Source organism: Nycticebus coucang, chromosome X (genome assembly GCF_027406575.1).
Source record: "Nycticebus coucang isolate mNycCou1 chromosome X, mNycCou1.pri, whole genome shotgun sequence".
NCBI lineage: Eukaryota > Metazoa > Chordata > Mammalia > Primates > Lorisidae > Nycticebus > Nycticebus coucang.
Window position 1 is genome coordinate 129,576,176 of NC_069804.1, and position 23,840 is coordinate 129,600,015.

General features: G+C 39.0%; 1 protein-coding gene across 5 annotated transcripts in view; it reads right to left on the minus strand.

Moving 5' to 3' along the window:
- Window positions 1-1,970: 1,970 nt before the first annotated feature.
- Window positions 1,971-23,840, minus strand: part of PAK3 (p21 (RAC1) activated kinase 3) — a 290,487-nt gene continuing 268,617 nt past the window's right edge. For all 5 annotated transcript variants that reach the window (XM_053580206.1, XM_053580203.1, XM_053580208.1 and 2 more), the window contains 2 exons: window positions 12,266-12,403; window positions 1,971-8,493 (listed from right to left, as the gene is read on the minus strand). In XM_053580206.1, coding sequence (XP_053436181.1) covers window positions 8,404-8,493; window positions 12,266-12,403 — 228 coding nt within the window. In that variant the 3' untranslated portion in view covers window positions 1,971-8,403. The remainder of the gene's footprint in view (window positions 8,494-12,265; window positions 12,404-23,840) is intronic.

Consider the following 23,840-nt stretch of genomic DNA (forward strand, 5'->3'; position numbering starts at 1 on the left):
CAAAAAAAAAAAAAGAAGTGCCTGAAGAGAAAGGAGGAAATGCTACTACCTAAGGTGGGTGGGAATGGGGACAGGTGGAATCAAGTTAGCAAGTAACGTTTTTTTTATTAAATCATAGCTGTGTACATTAATGCAAACATGGAGTACCATGCGTTAGTTTTATATACAATTTGAAATATTTTCATCACAGTGGTTAACGCAGCCTTCCTGGGAACTTCTTTTTTTTTTTTTTTTGTAGAGACAGAGTTTCACTTTATTGCCCTTGGGTAGAGTGCTGTGGCGTCACACAGCTCACAGCAACCTCCAACTCCTGGGCTTAGGCGATTCTCCTGCCTCAGCCTCCCGAGCAGCTGGGACTACAGGCGCCTGCCACAACGCCCAGCTATTTTTTTGTTGCAGTTTGGCCGGGGCTGGGTTTGAACCTGCCACCCTCGGTATATGGGGCCGGCGCCCTGCTCACTGAGCCACAGGCGCCGCCCCTTCCTGGGAACTTCTTGATATCAAGGTACTTGGTAGCGGAAGTGGGGTGGTGTGTGATATCTACCCTTGGTCATTACCATGAGCTCTGTAATGTCACTAAATAGCTCCATGAGGTCCACTGTTTTCCTAATATAAATTTTGTTGAGATAATTGTAGAGCGCATGTAATTGTAAGAACTAAGACAGAAAAACCCTATGTACCTTTTGTTCATTTCCCCTCAATAATATATTTTTGCTTCTTACTTTGTGGGAATGCCTTTCTCTAGGACATAAAACCAGGGTACACCAGGTAAAACATCAAAGTACATGTAAAATGGGGCCAAACTTCCGATTTCCTTTTTGGCCCAGTGCCGGCTTCTTGGAAGAATATGGAGCCAGTATAAAACAATCCTAGATTGACCTCTAGGGTAGGGGGCAAAGGGTGACCAAACTTGTTCCTTGGTTCACTGTGGTGTCCAGAATTGACAAAGAAACCATCATAATGAATCCAAAAATGTAGCAGAATGGTTTGATTCCATGGGAGGGTTTTCTGCAGTCAAGCATAGAAAACAAAATGTAATCTGCTACAAAACTGCAAAGCGAATAAGTCACCAAGGTGCCCTACCCAGTGCTCTGCTTACACCAGGGAGTGATGTGGCTATTCCAGACATATACCCTGAGTATATGTGGCTGGCACCCTACCCACTGAGCTACGGGTACCACACCACTCCCCATTCTTGATATCAGATATGAAACATGCTGATAGCTTTACTATTCAGTATTTTCCAAGCAGAAAAAAAATGATCATAAACAAATTACTTATTACATATGATTTCTTCTTCTTAAGCGATCCTCTTGCCTCTGCCTACCACCTAGCTGGGACTACAGGTGCCTGCCATGCCTGGCTATTTTTTTGTTGTAGTTATCACTGTTGTTTAGCTGGCCTGGGCCAGGCTTGAACCCACCACCCTAGGTGTATGTGGCTGGCACTCTACCCACTGAGCTATGGGTACCACCCCACTCCCCCATTCTTGATACATATTCAGAATTTTCCAAGCAGAAAAAAATGATCATAAACAAATTAATTACATATAGTTTCTTCTTCTTCTTCTTCTTTTTTTGCAGTTTAGGCCAGGGCCAAGCTTGAACCCTTCACCCCCGGTATATGGGGCCAGCACCCTACTCCTTGAGCCACAGGCACCGCCCAGTATTACATGATTTCTTTTGGCAGCTTTCCTTCATCTACATGTGAGATTTACCAGGCTTTTGCACTGCACTGAGTATTTGCATTTGCCTCTCTGAGTTATTTCATATAAAAACCAGATGGAGACTCTAGATCTGAGTCATTTAGTAACAGAATCTGCAGGTCATTTTCTGTACTGCTCACAAGGCTGGGCATTTTCTTGCTTCCATACCTGTGTGACAGCACTACCTCCAACCTGTGAAGTAGGTAAGATGGCCAATGTCAAGAGGGTGGGCATGAATGTGACAGGACAGAGAAAGACCAGCTCATTGATGTTTGTCATTTTTATTTGCAATACTTTAGGTCCAAGTTTCAAACTGCAATATTTTTACACTCAAGACACATCATGCACAATCCATATTTCAATTTTCTATTGCTTCAACCACAATTAAAATAACAATATTGAAACAAAAATTCTTTAAAAATCAGATGCTGAGGTTAAAAGGATGGAACCATACCATCAGCATGTCTACAAAGAAATAACTTACGTAAAAACCAACCAAACAAAGACCATAAATACCTTTAATCCAAAGTTACAGAAGAATTTCACTACACATGGTTTATAGATAACACATTTTAACAAAAGTAATGCACAGCCAAATAAGATACAATTCTGATAAACGATGAAAATGTAGATCCTCCTCAACTTTTTTTTTTTTCCTGGATATTGTGAGTATAATCCCAGTAGACATCAGTACCCTTGTGATCTGGCTCCTATTGGCTGATGTACTGAGATTTAGAACTCGACCCCATTAATAGTCATAGGATTCTGTGAAAGACCTCATCATCACTAATGAACATAGTATATGCGGGTCCATAAAGCACACCACACACAAGCACACACATTGAACTTGAATTTCACACTCAGGGCTGGTTGGCACTCTGCTGTAGGCAGGGCATTGTGACCATCCACTAACTACTAGTTAACCCTCTCTGCAGTACTGAACTCATATAACTGGCCAATCACTGTGGGAGTTGTTATCAGAAATGTTATCTTTGGTTCCCAACAAGTGAATTTGTCAATATTTCTGAATGCTAATAGTATGTAAATACATTTCCATTTCTCTGAAACTTGCAAAGTGGTTAGGTTAACTCTTAGTACGTCTCAGCCATTAAAATGCATTGGTTCTGTCATCTTGTGCCATCTGTAAATTAACTTCTATAAAGCCCAGCACTGCTTCATACCAAAGGAGAGGCCCAAGTAAAGTTCTATTCTAGAAGTGTGACAGTGTTTTTCTGTTCTAGTAGCAAATACTGGCCACAGTGTAGGGAAAACCAGACTTTACAGACTGTATGGAAAATGAAAACTGGGAATGCTCAACAAAAAATGGACATCAAAACAAATACAAAACAACTGTGAATGAATCGGAAGGCTGCCATACATTTTATCAACAAACCTTAGTATCATTAAGTTAATTTACTTGAGTTTTTTCATCGTCTTCCATAACTCTATCATTTAACAGCAACATAAGAAACCCAGGCTTAAGCATGTGATATTTTCCATCAGTATAGCAGGTTGGAATGTTAGAGCTTTTGGAAGACTTTGGAGATCATCTAGTCTAATGCCCTTATTTCACAGAAGAGGAAATAGTCCTGAAAAGATGAAGTGACTTGCCCAAGGTCACACAGCAAGTTAGTAATAATGTCCACACTAGAATCTAGGTTAGTATTCCTTCCATTATATCTGATTTATTCTCTATAACTGCTGTTGATTTGCTCTTAAATACTAAACCAGGTGAACAGGATCCTTGCCTTATTACTGGTATTATGGGATAGCATTCACCTGATGGCAGCTTCCAAAGGAGACTCTGATGGCACCAACCAGGTTCTATAAGTTTAAGTTCAACCAAATTAAGTGGTAGTAAATGCTACAAGTTGTAAAGTATACTTGTACACAAAGGTGTGCAGGTGGAAGTGATAGCTCAGCTCCCGCATGTACAGATTTAGTTAGATATGATTTAATATGAAACGAAGATTCCCAGTTCATGGGAAATTGGGTTATATTCATTTGGTCACTAAAGGAGTATGGATCAGAGAAGGAGTGAAAAAAATAAAAGCTAACCAACAGAAAACAAATCTTTTATGAAAACTTCTTTCAAAGGAAAAACATTTCTGTTATTTCCAAGGTCCCATTTATTTCCTTCCCAGTCCACATGCAAATATATGTTCAGAATTGTGTGTTCAGTTCACTCAAAATCCCAGGCCCATTAGACTGTCATTTTACGAATGCTGAATTTCAGTCCTCTTGCTCAGAGACTGGGAGATACTTGCATCACTGGCTATGCCTTTCTTTAACTGAGTATTAACTGCAAGTAGCTCAGAAAAGGACCATAAAATTCAACTGGGATGGCAGGGTTAAGACTCCAAAAAGTATTTGTACATTGAGAATGGCCAATAAAAAGCCTGTGAGTTGACTAGGTATCAGGTCTGCTTTTGATGAAACTAAGTAACATACTGGAGGCTACTACCTCATCTTTAAAGTCCTCACCTGAAGTTTCTTTGGTGAGTTACAAGGGAATTTCTCTCTTTTGGTTAGATGGTTTCCCTTCCTCTTTAAAAATCACAACTACTGCATACAACCTATAATTAGGCAGAACAAAAAAGCACACGGAGACCATCTTAAGCCCAAACTAACAGGACTGTAACTGAATGCCAATAGGCAGAAATAGTCCTACATGTCTGTCTTAAGAATTTCAGAGCCAGCTTTTAATTGCAAGTCATAACTTGTATTGAAATCAGTAGGACTTGCCTATTGGTCATTAAAAGAAGAATTCTACCTGCACAATATGCAGTAACATCCTGTTGGACAAGGAAATTGTAGGAGACAAAGATTTTCAGCCTTCTAGTCTTTCAAAATTCAACCTGAAAGTCTGCTAAAACCACCCAGAAAGGTGACACCTACAACAGATGTTATCAAGGGGACTAATGAAATGGTCACCCCTCTAATCCAAAGTAACCACAAAACGGACACCTGCGCGCCATACCAAAGCAGAGGACAGCCTGTTTTAAAGCAAAAGAGTGGAATTGGAGCTCTAATAGTGGCATCTCCCTAGCTTTAACTTATACATAATAGTCTCCTAAGAAAGCACGTGCCATATCCAAGCGTGTGCCAACCTCAGCACCCAGGCAAGTATAAAGCCTATGGAATAATTGTAACTAGCAAATATCTGTGCCCTGCATGCTCTGGGCTCTGGCCAGAAGGAATCTGCTTCTGGCATCTTTTCTATGTTTCTATAGTTCCCTTTCTGATGTTTGTTTATTAAAAAGCAATATTACAACAACACCAAAAAAAAATTTTAAAAGAAAGAAAATTTTCACATAATCCCACCACCCTAATACAACTGATTTCAACGATCCGTGTTCCCAGTCTTTGTCCATATACACACTTATTTTTACATAGTTGTAATCCCTGCTTATGCTATTCAAAAGTGATTTTATAGAACCTCTCTGAGAACTGGCAGCCTCATTAGTAATAAACAACCCACTGAGCAAAGGAATAGAATTATTTACACGATCTTTGAGCTGAGAAATATCCTTTATAGACAAACATCTCAAACTATCAAAACAATTATACAGACAACAGGAAGCAATTTCATATTTCTTTTTCTTTTAGCAATGGAATGTGCTTCACGGGGGAGGGGGTAGATGTGAGGATCAGGTGGTTAAACTCAACATCGAGGTGCGGTTCACGAGCCTGAAAGAAATCTGAGTAACACAATTAAAGAATAAATACTTGAGTTAAATCTTCTTACATGACTTGGCCATCCAGTAGCCAAAATGGAACATGGACGCACAAATATTTACAATGACACTAGACGAGATCAGCAAGAACGAAGTCATTACCCAACATGGTGACTGATTTCAAGCGATTGTGTCATCCAAATAACTCCTCACGGGATTATGACAACGCACCGGATCCTTGCTACAACATTAGTGTTCCTTTCTTGTTTAAATAAATAATCTCTACTGTGCTTCTCACCCTTCCCTGACTTTCCCACTGCCCTATTCCGATCTCAGGACATCTTAGAATCAACATTAAAAAATGCAGAGAGAGGAAATCAATTCTTAACCATCTGGAGTCCAAGTTGTTCAAGTGCACCAAATGTGAATCCTTCAGCATCATTTTGGCATGAGAAACAGTTTCTCTCTAATACTTATTAGAAATACACATAACTCTCCAATGCAGGGAAAGGGCTTTAGAAGCTGTTCTCAGTGGAAAATTTACATAGATATAAATTTGTAAGAGTAATGCCTACTGGAATATATTATCATCAAATCTTGGTATAAATTGGTGGTAAAGTACCTGGCTCCTCATTGCTAATGTGCTGAACTGAAAGCATAAAAGAGAAGTCACTTCTCTGCTTACAGTGATCTGAAGGATCACTGCTCCAGGGTCTCCAAAATAACGACAAATAGGCCTTTGTAACATAGAAGGGATGCTAACAGATGAGCAGGGCTTTCCAACCACGTTTTCAGCTTCCTCTACTGGCAGGGTATAGTCACCAGTGTACTGGATTGTATTTGCATCCCAGGTATTGAATTTTCCGGCACTATCAGTTAAAACGTAATAAAAACAACTTAACGTTCAATGAAATCAAAATTAAGGCCTCTCTCATTACAGCAGTGTGGCTTTAAAAAATTCAGGCCCAGTTACTTTTTTGCAAAGCTTAACATAGTATGTTTCAAATTAATATTATCATTTGATTTCCCTTCCCATTTGTTGGTCTAGCCCACTGTGGATATTGTCAGAGGGTTCAAGCCCCTTCCAAATTTTATAGTCAAAGAAAATAATAGGAAAATAGATAATCTACCAGTGGCATCATCTCCTATATATAAACACGCGCACCACATGGTTAGCTGAAACTCTAAAGAAAGTGATTTCAATTTAAGGAATGGATGGATGGATGGTTAGATGGATGGAAGTACCTTGGCAGAGAAGGAAAGAATGCTATGCCATTGACCTCTTTCCCCCTCTTGCTGAATGTAGATAGGTTCTATTCAGAATCTTCACATACTACAAGTCAAGAAGCCTTCTACAGCACAAATTGTTAGCTTCTTAAAGGCTTAGAGAAACAACTTTCCAGACTTTGCAAAAACTGACAATACACTCAAAAGAGAAGCATATCCTTTTCTACATAGATACCCTCCAGCTATTTTTCTACTCTCGGAAGATTCAGGAAGTGTCAACTGTTGAATTTTTAATAGACATATGGTGAAATAAGAGTCAACTTTTGATAATTTCCACAAGCCACAAAAGGAATTCAGTTGGACTGATATTTCTTGGGATATGATTGCAAGCCAAAATTATTTCCACTGGAGAATTTCAAGATCTTTACCAACATGCTTTTGATATTCAGGAGTCCAAGGAACTAAGTATGAACACACAAGGAACTAAGTATGAACACACCATATCCTGAAACAGAAATTGGTGATACGTAGGGAAAATGGGAATAAGTATTTAGAGCCAAATGTTGATTGGGCTGTATCTTTCACTGACCTCCAATTTCTTACAGAGTTTAATGTTTACTACATCTCTGTTCTCTAAATCTTTTACAAATGGTGTAAATTGTCAAAACAAATAATATTTGTCATATAGAAATGTTGGTAAATGGGTCAATTTCCACCTGATGTGCCTATTTTACAGTCCATATGTTCCATAAGCACAGGAGAAGATTAAAGTAAATAGATATCCTTACCTTTGCTTCAGTATTACTCCTGTATCTTACTGTACTTTTGGCTCTTACAGAAAAGTTCCATCTTTGTCTAGACATGGTTTCTCCTATCGCGATTCCCTAAGGTTCAGAAACTGGACTCACCATGCAGGCTCGCCACAGTTTCAGTTATCTGCCTTCTTTTAGTTATCACGAAGATTAACAAACTGGTTTACATAAATGACAGATCAACTACCTCTAAAGCCTCATGGTGAAAATGTGGCAGGATTTCACCAGTGGAGCTTATTTAGATATATAGTTTGAAAAGCCCTTCCTGACCATACAAGCTCCTCTCTCCTTTTGGAAAATGTCTTGAAAGAAACCTTTTCCAATACGAATGCAGAAAAATAGGTTCACAAACCAAGCCACCACTATAGAAGAATAAAAAATTGCAACTCTATTAGGGCATGGACTTCCACGTGTTCACACAGTACTTGCTCTTTTTTTTTTTTTTTTTTTTCTTTTTTTGCTGTTGTTGTTGTTTGCTTGTTTGGTTTTTTCTTTGCTTTTTTTTTTTTTTTAAAAAAAACATTTTGACATCTTTTTTTCTGGACAGCTAATGACAATGCAAGTGAAAAACATCACATTGGGTAAGGAGTTTTGAAGGAGGTTCGAATGCAAGAGGGACTACTCTCTAACTTAAAAACAAACACAACACTATGAAGAGGAAGTGTGCATCTTTGAGAAACTTTTTTTCTTCAAAGTGAATGCACAAAATGAGGGGATTCACTACTGGCTCTTTCGCTTCACGGTGGAAGTGACCACTTTATGGCCACTTCAACATTGCTGCCCTGTGTGGGCTGCGATTCAGGCTTACAAATAAATTACATAATCTGAGGGAGTAGGAAAAAGGCTTATCAGAAGTTTCTATTCATTTTAAAGGTAAAGAACCCCCACCCCTTTCGACTGTCTTTTCTTTCATCTTTCTTGCAGCAGAGTTTGATTTCAGTCTTACTCATGAGGGAGATGGTGAGGGGTAAGGCTTGCAGTCCTAGCGGCTGCTGTTCTTAATCGCTTCCTTTGCAGCGATGATCAGAGGAGTCAGGCTGGAGAGAGGCTTGGCTAATTTTAAAAATGGATGCTATAAGAGGAAGGAAAAAAAAAAAAGAGAGAAATCACTGGAATTCTTTTCTCCAAGTATATGACTTTACATTTTCAAGCAGCCCTTTTTATTAAAATATATTTGAACACTCATTTGAACATCATTTCGTTAACCGTGGTGCCAGCTTTTTGTCTTTTAAGATGTGTTTTTTTTTTTTGTCTTTGGTTCGGTGTCATGAAATCTTCTGGAAGCTGATGGGCAAAGCTAGAAACTCTTGTAAAATCTCACTGTGTTTGCAATGGTCTCAGTTTCTGATTCTCTTAAAGTGATGAATTTATCTGGAGCAGCTCCCATGCTTGGAAAGATATCTTCCTTCACCACTGAAGAACTTTATCCTGAAACCAATGGCTTCCTTCCTCTTAAACTCAATAGCTGTGCCTCTGCCATTTCTCTTTTGGTTTCATTGGCTGTGACATTCACCTTTCTTGGGTCTCTTCTACAATCAGGTGACTACCCTCATTCCATCTTCTTCCCTGGTTTCACTTCCTCTTCCTACCTCATACTAGAACTTGGCTCTCATCATCTTGTTCTTTTTCTAATTTAATTTCTTACAGATCTCACTCCTGTCATGTTTCAACTATCATCAGCTTTATGGGATGTGTCTCAAATCCATAGTGTATGATGTGATCTGTCTCCTGAACTCTGGTCCTAGTTCTCCAATTGCCTGCTGGATATTTCCTCTGCACTGTTTTTCTGTCACTTTCAATTCAACATTTATTTATTTATTTATTTATTTATTTGAGATAGTCTCACTTTGTCACCCTTGGTAGAGTGCTTGGCATCATAGCTCACAGCAACCTCAAACTCTTGGGCTCAAAGCAATTCTCTTGCCTCAGCCTCCCAAATAGCTGGGATCACAACGCCTGGCTAGTTTTTGGATATGGGGTCTTGCTCTTGCTCAGGCTGATCTGGAACTCCTGATAGGCAATCTACCCGCTGGAGTCCTTCAGAGTGCTAGGATTACAGGTGTGAGCCACCAGAGCCTAGCCTACAATTCAACATTTTAAAAGTTATGTTAAAGTCTCCCAAACAGAGGACTTTTGTGTGCTGTAAGCTACAGCGGATCTGGGGTCAGAGCACTTAGGTTTGATCCTTGCCTCTGTTTATTCTAATGGTTAAGTGTAGTAAGTGACAGTATTCTCTATAAACTGCATAGGGTCAAGAAATGTTAGCCATTGTATTATCTTCTATCACTTATCCTTTCATTGAAAGCTACTATTGGTTTGATACCCTAAAGCCACTTCTGCCTTCCCCTCCCTTACATTCTACATGCAATTAGCTACCAAGTACTTTCTTTTCAATGTCTTACATTTATTCCTTGCATTTCCTGGTTCAGGTCTAATCAATTTAATTCCAAATGATAATACCCACCCCAGTCTCCCTGCTTACATTTTTTTCCCTGTTGCTAATCCTTATTGCATACTAGTAGATGAATCTTCCTAAGAACAGTTTTTATTATGTTTGTCCCTTAGAAATCTTCAGCATTTCCCCACTGCCTATAGCCCCAACTCTTCAGCTTCATGTTCGAGGCCCTCCAATCTTCTCTTACAGCTTCTTTACTTCAGCTACATTTTCTATGTTCCTTTCCCTTAAACCTTGCCTAATGCCTTTAGTTATACCATAACATTTGCATTTGAAATCCCTTCCTCTCTTTTCTTCAACCTGTCTAAAACTGATCTATCCTTCAACACTCAATAGACCTCTTTCCCGTTTGCAGACATTTTCTTGATCACCCTAGCCTAGAGAGGTATTTCTCTCTAATCAACCACATCATTTACTATTTGAACAGCTACTTAGTTTGAATGAGTCTCTAAAGAGGTTTGCATTAATCATCTTTTCTTGTACCCAAGTGGACTGTGAACTTCTTCAGAGTAGAAATCATGCATTTAAGAGGCCTGTATCATCTACTGTATGTATGCTTTGCAAATCGAAATTGCTCAGGGAATAATAACTGATGGACATTGAACTGACTTAGGTCACACAGAAAGGCACACAAATATACAAGACCTGTGTCTTTTCTCCAGTCTTCCAGTGAAGACATGGATAATGTGCATTTCTCTCCTTTCTAACCTTTAAGATGAAAATGATAGTCAGAGACATAGTCAGAGAATGGAGTTATATGGACATAAGGAGATATACTTCAGGTTATTGCCTATACCTATAATATAAAAACATGCAACAAACTGTTCAATTTAGACTAAAAATATAGTTTTGTGTCAATTATCTGACTGGTTGGAGAATGAACCAACTAGGTAAATGATTCAATGATCTACTTGGCTATATAACTACATTAACAGAAGCTATATACCTTCACCCATCCTTGGAAGAAGGCACAACAAGAATGCATATCAGGATGTGTATGTGGGGTAGCTGGAGAGGTGGAAAGATGTGGAAGAACTCAAAAGTTCAGGTTTTCATCTGTGATCTGAGGCTCAGTAAATTAGAAGACTAACAAAGGGCCATTCAAGATTTGACATTCCAGGGCCCTATGACAACCTGTGAAATGTTCAGAGGCAGCAGAAAAGAGAAGGTGTAATCTCTTAATTCCTCCACGTAGGTTTATCCTAGGTGTAATCTCAGTTGGGATGGGATATTTTATTTATTTATTTATTATTTATTGTTGGGGATTCATTGAGGGTACAAAGAACCAGGTTACATTGATTGCTTATGTCACTTTGTGTCTTTTATATTAAACCTGGATGGAAGGGGAGATTTTATTTTTTGCCTGCTATGGCTCTCTGTCTTCAAAGGGAAATCAGATGCAATAGGAATAGATTTTTCATTGAGGGGGACAGGCTAGAGCAAATTGAATTTATGGCTAATGCTCTGTACAACCATGTGGAGCATCTTTTCTTTAATTGACTTGTGTGTTCAAAGTCATAGAGAGAACAAGTGGTCATTGTTCTTACCTATCACTGAACTTGATATAAGTCTCTTGATGAACAGTTCTAGCAGTGAACCTAGTAATCCTGGGTATGTACTATGTTATCAAATCACTGAATCTTTTTTTCTAAATTGGTTTATGTCAGATGTGTGGTAGAAAGTCAGACAATCTGAGGCTCAAATCCTAGCTTTGCCACTCGAGACCTGTGTGAGCCTTAATTTCCACATTTGTAAAATGGGATAATAACATCTACCCTATAGAATTGTTGTAAGAATTAAATGAGATAATTTATGTAATAAATGTGTTAGATAATAAGTATGATTTCTCATCACATGTACTAATCTCTGAGATCCGTGAAAAGGAAAAATGGTTATAGAGGTACTCGCCACAGAATGGTACTCATCTGGGCAAACAAGTGACTGCCATTTTGGCATCACAAGTAAAGAGGCTTTGACCCATAAAGCATTAGAGTAGCAAATGGCATGGAAATAACAGCATAGTTATGTAGAGAATTACCTCTGGTCAAGAGCATCTGCATATAACATCTAGGGGCACAAGTAAAAAGTTTAGAACAAAATAGCAACACCAGAAGGCCACATATTTTTTTTATTGCCTTGAAAAATAAGACTTCCGGAAGAACAAAAGAGATTTATAGATTTAACTACCAACTTCTCAGAAGGTAGGCAACAAGTCAATTAATCATGTATTAGATGCATGCTTATAGTTATGTGCCTGTGGTCTAAAATTCAATGGTAATAGCCCAACTCTAACTAGACATTGCTTGATGGAGCTCTCTTACTGTCAAACATTAAGATGGAAAAGTTCAATAGAATGAGTCTCTTGGTAATTGTGCTATTTTATTTTCACCTGCAAAAGCTCCTTGGCAGATCCTCGCCTATCCACATCCATCTCAAGACAGCGATTTAAAAAGTCACGGAATACAGCTGACAGTCTCTCAGGATTCTGGAGCTCTGGGGTTCCATTAGTGGCTATCAGATATAATGCCTACAGGAAAAAAAAATGAAAAAATATCTATTCAGCACACATATATTAGGATCATGGGTTGGCACAAAAGGCACAAATCCGGGTTCTTCTGGGTCTTCAAAATTCTATTTTAGAGAATGACATTCACATATATTTCAAAGTTTCTATAACTCCTATAAGTGATGTTTTTTTCTGCCTTGAAAAATAAGACTTCCGGAAGAACAAAAGAGATTTATAGATTTAACTACCAACTTCTCAGAAGGTAGGCAACAAGTCAATTAATCATGTATTAGATGCATGCTTATAGTTATGTGCCTGTGGTCTAAAATTCTTGGTAATAACTGAGGTGATAATAAGGTGTCTCATATCCAAAAGACTTTGAAATAAAGTTATCCTCTAAGATTTAAGCCAGTAAAAATCTGTAAATAATGAAAAGTGTGACTGAGAACCTAGGAAATTAAACCAAAGGATTGCCTAGAAATCTGTTACTCTAAAGCAGTGGTTCTCAACCTGTGGGTTGAGACCCCTTTTTAACAATGAAAATACATTGTGGTATTAGGAAGTTTGAGAACCACTGCTCTTAAGAGTTGGAGAACACACATACATCCAATCATGTTGAGCTGAGTATAACCTCGGAAAGGCTCAATGGAAAGATGATTGTAATTTACTAAGTGCTTACGTTGTTTGAAGAATATTTGTGAGAAGACATAGGGTGAAGAGAGTGGATGGAATTAGAGAAGTACAAAGACCTATCAGATGGCAGAGCTTGGATGAGAGGCCACCTGTGGGACCCAAGGACTCACACCCTTTAGTTCTGGGTCAGCTGTGTCCCTATTAATTAGATTTCCCATGAAGGTCTACCTACAGTGAGAGGAAATGTGAGAAAAGTTGACAGTACTAGTCCTGGCACCTGACAATTATTATGGTATAATAATTTGTTAATAATTGTATATACATCTTTGGCTCTTTGTGGTATAAGGTCACTAAGAGATGTCACCTCAGAGTGTGCTGAAAGAATCAAGGTCCCTAGCCTTCAAGTCAGAGAGTGGGACCCAAGGCCATGATTAATTTACAAAGGTAAATTCATCTTTAGAAGGTTCTTGATGGTCAATAAAGCTGGCCATTCCTGATGTCTTCCCTAAGCAAATAAGACTAGAGCATTTACTATGTACCAGGTGTTATATTAGACACTAGAAATCCAAGGATAAATAAGATAGTGATTTGCTATTAAAGATCACACAATTTATTGGGGGACAAAGACTTATAGAGAGCTACAATACAGCTAGATAAAAGCTAATAGAAGAATGTAGTAAGTGCTAAATAAACACAAGGCTGAAGCAATTTACACTAGAGCTGAGAGGAAGCTTCATAGAGGATGGCATTTAAAAAGGGTTTGAAAGGGTAAGTAGGAGTTTTCCTGTAGGTGCTGCCATGTAACCAACTCCCTAACTTTTATGAAGACATGCTCACTCCCATACTAGCTTGGGCTTTGTAGCAAATCATCATCCCCTTTTCCCTTTCTTTACCATAGCTTCTAATATCATTGTTACAAATATTTCTTCTTCTTTTTTTTTTTTCCCAGAGACAGTTTCACTTTATTGCCCTTGGTAGAGTGCCGTGGCGTTACAGCTCACAGCAACCTCTAACTCCTGGGCTTAGGCAATTCTCTTGCCTCAGCCTCACCTCCACCTGCAAGTAGCTGGGACTGCATGTGCCCACCACAACACCTGGCTATTTTTTGGTTGCAGTTTGGCTGGGGCTGTGTTCGAACCTGCCACCCTTGGTATGTGGGGCCGGCGCCCTACCCACTGAGCCACAGACTCTGCCCTGTGAAATAGTTTTCATCAGCCGGTGAAGACATCTCTTCACCTTTCTAGCAAACCCCACAGGCATACTTTAGAAAGGGTCATGAAAGACTTTTTTTTTTTTTTTTTTGCAGTTAGCTCCTTTCTTTTGGATGTTTACTCAACAGTGGGATTTTAGGTTCATATGGTAGTTCAGTTTGTAACTTTTTAAAGGATCCTCCATACTATTCTCCATAGAGGACATCCTAATTTACATTCCCAACAACAGGATACAAGTATTTTCCTTCCTTTTCATCCTCATCAGCATTTATTTTCTATCTTTTTGATAATAGCCCTTCTTTTTTTTTATTAAGTCATATATACATAGATCATGAATACGTTTATACCTTTGTAGGATTCAATGTGTTGATTATTGTACAAATTGGAGTGCTTACATCCTACTAATTAACATAGCTTTCACCTCATTTACTTAATCACAGTGTTAAGACATTTGTGTTCTATACTTGATAGCTTTGACTTGTATGTAACCTTGCAATACACTCCATAGGTGTGATCCCACCACAGCTCAATTCATAATTTCCAAGTCATGGAAGAAGCCCAAGTGCCCATCGACCCATGAGTGGATTAATAAATTATGGTATATATATACCATGGAATACTATACAGCATGAAAGACTCTTTAATCTAGAAGCTGTTAACTTATAGCATGTATCAGAATCATCTAGGCTCCTGAGCTTCCCACAGAGTTTTTGATTCAGTAAATCTGGGCAAAGTGCTCTGCTGATGCCTGACCACAATTTCAGAACAAATGGTTTAATCTACCCAGGTAATTAAGCAATGGGTTTAAACTAGAGGTTCTCAGACATGTCTGCACATTAGAATCACCTGGGGAGATATTAAAAGTCCCCCTGCCCAGTTCGCACTCCCAGAACAATTAAGCAAAAATCTCTGGAACCCAGGCACCAGTGTTTTAAAGCTCTCTGGATAATTCCAATTTACAGCCAACATTGAGAACCACTGACTGAGGACCTACAGCCCACCCTACACTTAATAACTCAGAATCTCTGAATCACATATACACCAAATGTAAGAGACAGAATTCCATAGAAGGAGATTCTTTTCTATAGTGATGTGTGAGAATTACATGCCATATGCTTCTACAGAGTGTAATGAAACTTTGGATTTTTCCCCCCTTCTAATACTGTACACTTAAAAACCAATATGTAAATACACCCGGACAAGTGAGCAATTTCCTTTCCCCCACCTCTCATTCCTTTGTAACTTTCAATGATTTCCTTGATAAACAGCAAATGCAGATAGCGCTATTAGGAATTCATAGGCCAGTGGCAAATCTAGTGTTGACTAAAAGAAAAAGGGATGGAAAAGGGACATAAAAACTGCTTTTAGGAAATCAACTGGTACACAATCATAGTAGATACAGTAAATTAATTTCATGCCTGTGGCTCAGTGAGTAGGGCGCTGGCCCCATATACCAAGGGTGGTGGGTTCAAACCCAGCCCCGGCCAAACAGCAACAACAAAAAAAATAGCTGGGTGTTGTGGCGGGCGCCTGTAGTCCCAGCTGCTTGGGAGGCTGAGGTAAGAGAATAGCCTAAACCCAGGAGTTGGAGGTTGCTGTGAGCTGTGATGCCATTGCACTCTACCAAAGGTGATAAAGTGAGACTGTCTCTTAAAAAAAAAAAAAAAGATACATTAAATTAATTTCAAACAGAACATCTTGGTTCTTAAATGATTAGTGCTTGAAATACCTGTCCTCACAAACCATCTTTGCTCCCTTAATAAAAGAAAATAGGTTGTTGCAAATTACATTTGCTGCCTCATCTTATAACTCTTATTTTCGCTGGCTGTAGCTTCCCCCTCCACATCATCTTTTTCCTGCTGTGTAGCCAAGTCCTAAACAAACACACCTCTTTTCTGCCTGCCTTTTCTACTATCCCTATATTTGCATGCCTGCTAGACTATTTCCTCACCTTCCCCCCCCTATTCTTAGCTCAATATACAAGTGCAGACATATCTTCTCTACCCAGATCCTTCTCATCTCTGCAATCCATGCCTGGTTACATCAGGAAATGTATGCCTCTTTTTCCATTCCATTTATGAGTCAAAAAAATGACCTTAATCATGGTTGGTAAGCCTGAGTAGTGCTACTGATACAGTGCATCAAGGGAGAAGAAAGCCTTGTAATTTGAAAGAAGATCAGAAGTAATAAGGAGCCAGTGTTACGAACCCTCTACAGCACTTCAAAGAACACACGTGTCCACTTCAGAACTCCTACAAAAAGACTGGTTTTTGGTGGGAGGTATGGGACTGATGTGAGGGGATCTTGGTTGGTAGTTTAACAGCCTACAACCCCTGGTTGATTAGTATTGATCTGCTTATGTTCTCTCACCCCAAAAATATACCAGATGCAAGGCTGCCCTATACGCAACACTGTATCACAAATATGTTCTGATGTTTAATAAATCCCTCTTGAATATCATTTTAAGGGCTGCACAATAATTCATCATTTTAAAATGCATCATAATTACTGTTATTGGACTGCATGCACTAAGTAAAAGGTTGACACAAACCAATATGTTAACAGTGGTTCTCCCTGGGTGGTGGGATTATTGGTGACTTAATTTTTTTAAATACATTTTTCAATTTTCCAGATTTTCTATGATGAACACATTTGATTTTATTACTTTAAAACCTCTAAAATATGATTTTAAAAATAAATTAAAAAAGCCAGCTGTCCAATTGACACAAAAATCCTCATCCATTTCTCTTTGTCCTCCTGGGATTAAACTGGCTTTTCATCAAGCCCTACCCTTTGAGGGAAACAAAAATTCAGACTATTTCTTTTGCAACTATTGTTTTCATTTTAATTGCAACAGTACCATTTCCAACTAATTTCCATTGCAAAAATCCACACTTTTAGTTAAATGATGGGCTAAACTGGCCTTTGTGGACTGGCCTGGGAAGCTAATCACAATGTATAATGCCACTTCCATGGGAAAATGCACTCTGAGTTCCAAATAATTAACTTAAAAATGAACTTTTGGAACACATCCTGTGTGTAGGCTGGAGACTATCTTGGTAAAAAAGAAAATTGCTATCTATTGCTTTGCTAATGAGAGGGAAATACAGTTGAAGCCAACATAACAATGGAAGCAAAAAAAGAGTTTTTACAAGCAAAGTCAAATCTGAGATGAAGGAAACAGATCTAAGCATGAGTGATTACATGTTGGTTTTATGAGTTACTGAGCAAAGAAAATAAGCTGGTTGAATCCCCCCCTTACTGTAATGGTCTCCTAGGTTGTGTTAATGCCACCCTTAGAGATGCCTTTCACATCTGTCCACGTCTCTCTAGCCCCATTGTCTTTAAGATCAGGCTTCTCTCAGTTACAAGGTTTTAATAGCCTGCTAATTGGTTTTCCTCACTCAAGCCTTTTTATTCTTTAGTCCATCCTCCTTAACAATCTTATTTCATCACAGATATCTCATCATGTCATTCACTCTTCTGCTTTAAAATTCCGGGTGGCCCCTCATGGTCTGCCTATGTGGTTTGCAAAGCGTGCTTCCCCAAACTCCCCTTAGGAGCAGCTAAGAGGGAAAAGAGGAGGGAGAGAAAGAGAGTAGAGACTCTGGAACCCTGTACCCACACATATCTATCTCAATGAAAGAAATTTTGCTCTTTATTTATTTATGCTTCCAAGCAAGGTTTCGCTGGAACCAGGAGATTGCTATAGCTGTGTGAAAACCATTGATCTATGGGACATTGTAAAGATTCTTCAGCATGGCATATAAAGCTGGTCCCGGCCCATCTGCTCTCATGTTTGCTTGCCCTTCTGTCCCGACCCCTACACATATACATACTCGTCAAAGCTCATATATTACTTACACCAATTTGTTCATCATTCTCTGAGTAGAAAATGCCTTTTCATAGCTGCGTAACATGCTATCCTCATCTCCCTTAAATGCCTGGTAAGTTCCCACTTTCTTTTCAAACTCTAGTTCAAATGTTTTCTCCTCCTTACAGTCTTTTCCATTTGTCTCAGGGAGATATGGTAACAAAGCACCCTGTTTTTCTGGAGACTGTCCTGGGTTTTAGCACCGAAGGTTTGCGTCTCTCAGTCCCAAGCAAACTATTTAGTCAGCCTGCAGATGGAGTTAGGTATTTCCGTCTTTGAGCTCCCATAGCCCTCAGTTTACGCATCTATTTTTACACTGTATTTCTACATTGAATATTTGCTATTTGTTTAAAGGTCTGTCTTCCCTCCTGTACTGTGAGTCTATGGAAGGTCAGAACAGTGTTATAATCATCTACGGCCGTTTTCTCAAACTAGGTGCTCAATAAATTTTTGTTGTTGCTGAATGAAATGAGAGCCAAAAATGTATAAATTTACGTGAGCTGGGGATATAACAAGTGACCTATTAAAAATCTAAGAAGAGGGCGGCACCTGTGGCTCAGTCGGTAAGGCACCGGCCCCATATACCGAGGGTGACGGGTTCAAACCCGGCCCCGGCCAAATGGCAACCAAAAACTAGCTGGGCATTATGGCGGGCGCCTGTAGTCCCAGCTACCTACTCGGGAGGCTGAGGCAAGAGAATCGCTTAGGCCCAGGAGTTGGAGGTTGCTGTGAGCTGTGTGAGGCCACGACACTCTACTGAGGGCCATAAAGTGAGACTCTGTCTCTACAAAAAAAAAAAAAATCTAAGAAGATACACAAAAAATGAGGAAAAAAAGCAACTTTTCTGAGTTGAACAGACTGGCATGTTTTGACTTCTGATTACCCATTGCTTAATGTGGGAGAAAGGAGAGAGCTCCATGAACAGTATAGGTAAGGGGATGCCATGAAACAGAGGGAAACTGAAAAGAAAAAAAAAAAAAAACCCAGAAAGATTACCACAGTGCATCTGATGCAGGCAACCCCCCAGAGCAAGAGAACAGAACTCATGCTCTCTGGAGCTGGAAACACAGTTTACAAATTTATCTTCTCTGGCTGATTTTGAACAGAGAGGGTGTTTTTTATTCATCTGTTAGATCATTCAACAAGATCCATCTCCTTCCTAAAGTGAGGCAATAGGGGACCCCTCACCTACTGACCTTTCTAAAATGTTCCAGATACATTTGGACAAAAAATGGTGGCTTTCTTCATTGTGATAGACACCTTACCTAGAAGTTTCTGATCTTCCAGAATTTTTCATAACAAGTCTACAGTATCTCGATAATGACACACAAACATTGAAGTTTTCATTGATCATGATGTACAACTGAATTTAAACATGAAAAGAAAGGCAGTTTACCCAGTTGAAGGAATAATTCAATTTAGCTTACTAGCAATTTCCTCAGTTAAAAAAGATCAAAGCAGTAATCATAGAAGTTACCACATTTCTCCAAAGAAGTACCAAAACAATCCAAATGTATTCAATAAATTTTCATTAAGGCAGTTTTGCAACAGGACTAACCATTTAATTAAAAAAAGCTTTCGTTTATGAATTCAGTTCATTATAACAGCTTATAAAATTTAGGTGAAGACTTTAGAAAACAAACCAAGGGACTTACATGGAAATCTGTAAGCAACCATGAGAGGTCCTGGTGCCAGTATAAAGACTCACTTTACAAAGAGGATAGAGTGTGGCACAAGAATTTCTTTGTAGGCTGAATACTTGGGACACAAAACACATTTTGCCATGGAAATTGTATTATGCATGGTGAGTGGGCTCCACCCTGGGCCATAGGAGTCTATTTAACATATAATGCAACTGAACTATAAAAGCAAGAGGGCTATTCATCTATATTTCAATACCTTTACAAATATTATATTCATGGGAAGCATTTATTGAAAGATTATTATTACCTTGTATAATCTGTGCAGTAGCCCCTGAAGTGGACTCTTATGATTTCCAATTGACAGATGGAGAAACTGAGGACTGTAGGGTTAAAAATAATAGCTTGCCCAAAGTCACATAACTGGTAATGGGAGAATCAATATTTGAATCAAGAGTGTATGGGTTCAGAGTTCATGCCCTTGACCACTGCACGATACCACCTCTCATTTTTCCCATTCTCTGGGGTAGGAGTTCTCCCAGCACAGGCAAATAAGGTCTCTTCCAGAAATAAATTACATTAAGCATGAGCAACTGACTTATTTGATCCACTTCTACCTCTACAGAGGATGTGGGGCACCTCCAGGTCAATTATTTTCCACCAGTTTGGAAGTGGGGAACAAGGGTAGATACCCAGTTAGAGGAATAGAAGGGTACCATACAGTATTTCCCATATAGTATAGTACACATACATTTGTCCCTTGGTTCCAGGACCCCCTATGGATACCAAAGCCTAGAGATGCTCAAATCCCTTATATTACATATAAAATGGTACAGTATTTGCATATATCCTATGTATATCCTCCCCTATACTTTAAATCTCTAGATGACTTATAATACTAATACAATATAAATGCTATATAAATACAGTTATGTGTTCCTTAACAATGGGAAATGAATTCTGAGAAATGCACAGATTATTTCATCATTGTGTGAACATCATAGGCTACTACACACCTAGGCTGTATGGTATGGCCTATTGCTCCTAGGCTACAAACCCACACAATACATTACTATGCTGAATATGTAGGCAATTGGAACATAATGTAAGTATTTGTGTATCTGAATGAGTTTGAATATAGAAAAGGTATGGTGAAAATACAGTATAAAAGATTTTTAAAATGGTACACTTATATAGGACAATGACTATGAATGAAGTTGCTCTGCTGAGTGAGTGATTGGTGAGTGAAAGTGAAGGCCTAGGTCATTACTATGCACTACATGCATTACTATGCACTACTGTTGACTTTATCAACACTGTACATAGGCTATACTAAATTAATAAAAAAATTTATTTCTTCAATAGTAAATTCACCTTAGCTTATTGTTACTTTTTACTTTATAAACTTTAATTTTTTTTTAAAGTTTGACTCTTTTGTAATAACATTTAGCTTAAAACAAATACATGTATAGCTGTGCAAAAATATTTTTTATAGCCTCATTCTACAAACTTTTTCTGTATTAAAACTGTTTTCTTTTACTTTTTAAACCCTTTTTTAACAACTAAGAAATAAACACACACCTTAGCCTAGGCCTACACAGGTTCAAGACCATCCAGCTCACTGACTTCCACCTGTACATCTTATCTTGCTGGAAGGTCTTCGGAGATAATAAGGTGCTTGAAGCTATCATTTGCGGTGATAACAATGCAATACCAAGAAGGACCTGCCCAAGGCTTTTCTTGGGGAGGTTTGTTTATACCAGCATCACCACAAACACAAGAGTAAATGTGTTGCACTAGGACTTCAGATGTCACCAGGCATAGTAATTTTCTAGCTCCATTATAATCTTATGGGACCACTGCTGTATATTTGGTTCATTGTTGAGTGAAACATTACATGGCACGTGATGGTTGTGTAGGGGGGAATAGTGAGAAGAAAAAATAGGCTGTGCATATTTAGCACAAATGCAACCATTATTTTTTCCAAATATTTTTGACTGTGTGGTTGGTTGAATCCACAGGTTTGGCACCCATGAATATAGAGGGCTACCTGTAAATATCTACGCTGAGTTTTTTTCTTTCTTGAGACAGAGTGTCAAATTGGCACCTTGGGTAAAGTGCTGTGGCATCATAGCTCACAGCAACTTCCAACTCGGGCTCAAGCAATCTTCTTGCCCCAGTTTTTCTATTTTTAGTAGAGACGGCGGTCTCGCTTTTGCTCAGACTGTTCTTGAACTTGAGCGCTCAAGAAATCCACCCGCCTTGGCCTCCCAGAGTGCTAGGATTACAGCAGGCATGAGCCACTGCATCCAGCCCTATGTTGAGGTTTTATATGCTTCTTGTGTTGCTTCAATCTACTATTATCCTGGTTTCTTTCTCATTTTAGAATTTTCAGCCAAGTTTGAGCGTTTTATGAGAGAGATTTTGCAACACGTGATTTGACACCTTATGACTTTTAGTCACGACCTGAGATTTCAGAGGTTAAAGGCCCAAGTGTATGGCTGCCTCTGAAGTATTTATGGATTTCATGAAAGGCCCTGATATTTCTTTTTTCTAAGTAGATAGTAAATGGGACCAAATCTGCAAAAAGAAATCACTACATTACAACAAACACTGTATTCTATGCTTTGACTCATACAACACAACAGTCCAGTGTGATGCCTGAATAAGCAATGTGGTTTAAATTTAGTTTCCTGCTTGTCTTGCACAGAATAGCTCATCTGTCACCAAATTATTAGAGGGGCTTAGCTGTTAGCGTTTTCTTGTTTAATCTTTAAGAAGCCATTTAAATGAACCTACTATACATCTATTCCCTTATAGGTTGATAGTAAAAGGTAATTAGGTAGTGCTGACTGATTAGGTGTTCGCCTAGCTTGAGACTGCCCCTTTCAAGCATAAAGGACTGACGAATGCCATGAAATAAATACCAGATGACTTAGACAATACATGCGCTCATTCTCAGAATAATAATGCTCATTTTTGTTTTTTGGCAGTTTTTGGCTGGGGCTGGGTTTGAACCCACCACCTCCTGGTATATGGGGCCGGTGCCCTACTCCTTGAGCCACAGACACAGCCTGAATAATAAAGCTTGTTAAGAAATGTGGAGTAGGCTACTGGTGCTCACGAAGCAATCCTGAGTAGTCCAAGCAGTATCCAAAGTTTGGAACTATAGGGGATTTGGAAGTGGGGATGGGGTAGGCATAGAGATAGGAAAAAAGCAAAATGGGAAAAGAGGTAGAGGAAAAAAGCTGTCAGAAGCAAAGGGAGCAGAAGTAGGGCAAGGACAAGGGCGAAAGGACAATGAGAGAGAAAGAAGGTGGTTGGTGGAATGAAGAGAAGGAGAAATGAAAACAGGTAAAAGGCTAGAAGGCCTGGGAGGTCAAGGGGACCTTGGCTCCTAGATCCCATTCTGCTACTGCTCCATTTCTGTGGTTCTTCTCATACAAAATGTCTCAAAACACTGTCTACATTTGGTATATCAACTTCCTCACTTCCCACTTTCTCTTCAACTCACAACAAACTTCTAGTTTCAAGATACCATTTAACAGTGTACATTTGTTCATGTCTCACTGTAGAATATTAGTGCAAGAAGGAACTAACTCTGATTCTTCGGGGTTTCTCCAAATGACTATATTAGGATCAATATAGGCTGTCTGGGGATGATCTCTGAAACATACAGGACTGCTCACATAAGCGAATTGCGATTTCTATTTTATGTGCAGTACATCAGCTGGACAGCTCTATCCATAATAACATACAATTCTTTCCATCAACCCCCAGAGTGTAGACCATGTGTCTTTGCAACAGCTAAATCACTGCAGTGCTCTTCACTGGCTTCCCAAGATTATCATCAGATTGAGTATCATTGCTTGGTAGGAAAAGGGGGATCTTTCCATTCTACAGGATACAGATTTAGTCCAGAGGTGACGAGAGAGATGTCTTTGAGGTGCTTTCTGAAGATCACCCCTCCAGAAGCAGTCTAAACACAACACACACAATCCATGGCCCTTTGGATAAAGTAGGGAAGGCTGTACCCTATCTATAGTCAAAGCACATAGAATCAGAATAAGGGACCTCTGCGTTTTCCCTTTTATTTAAGG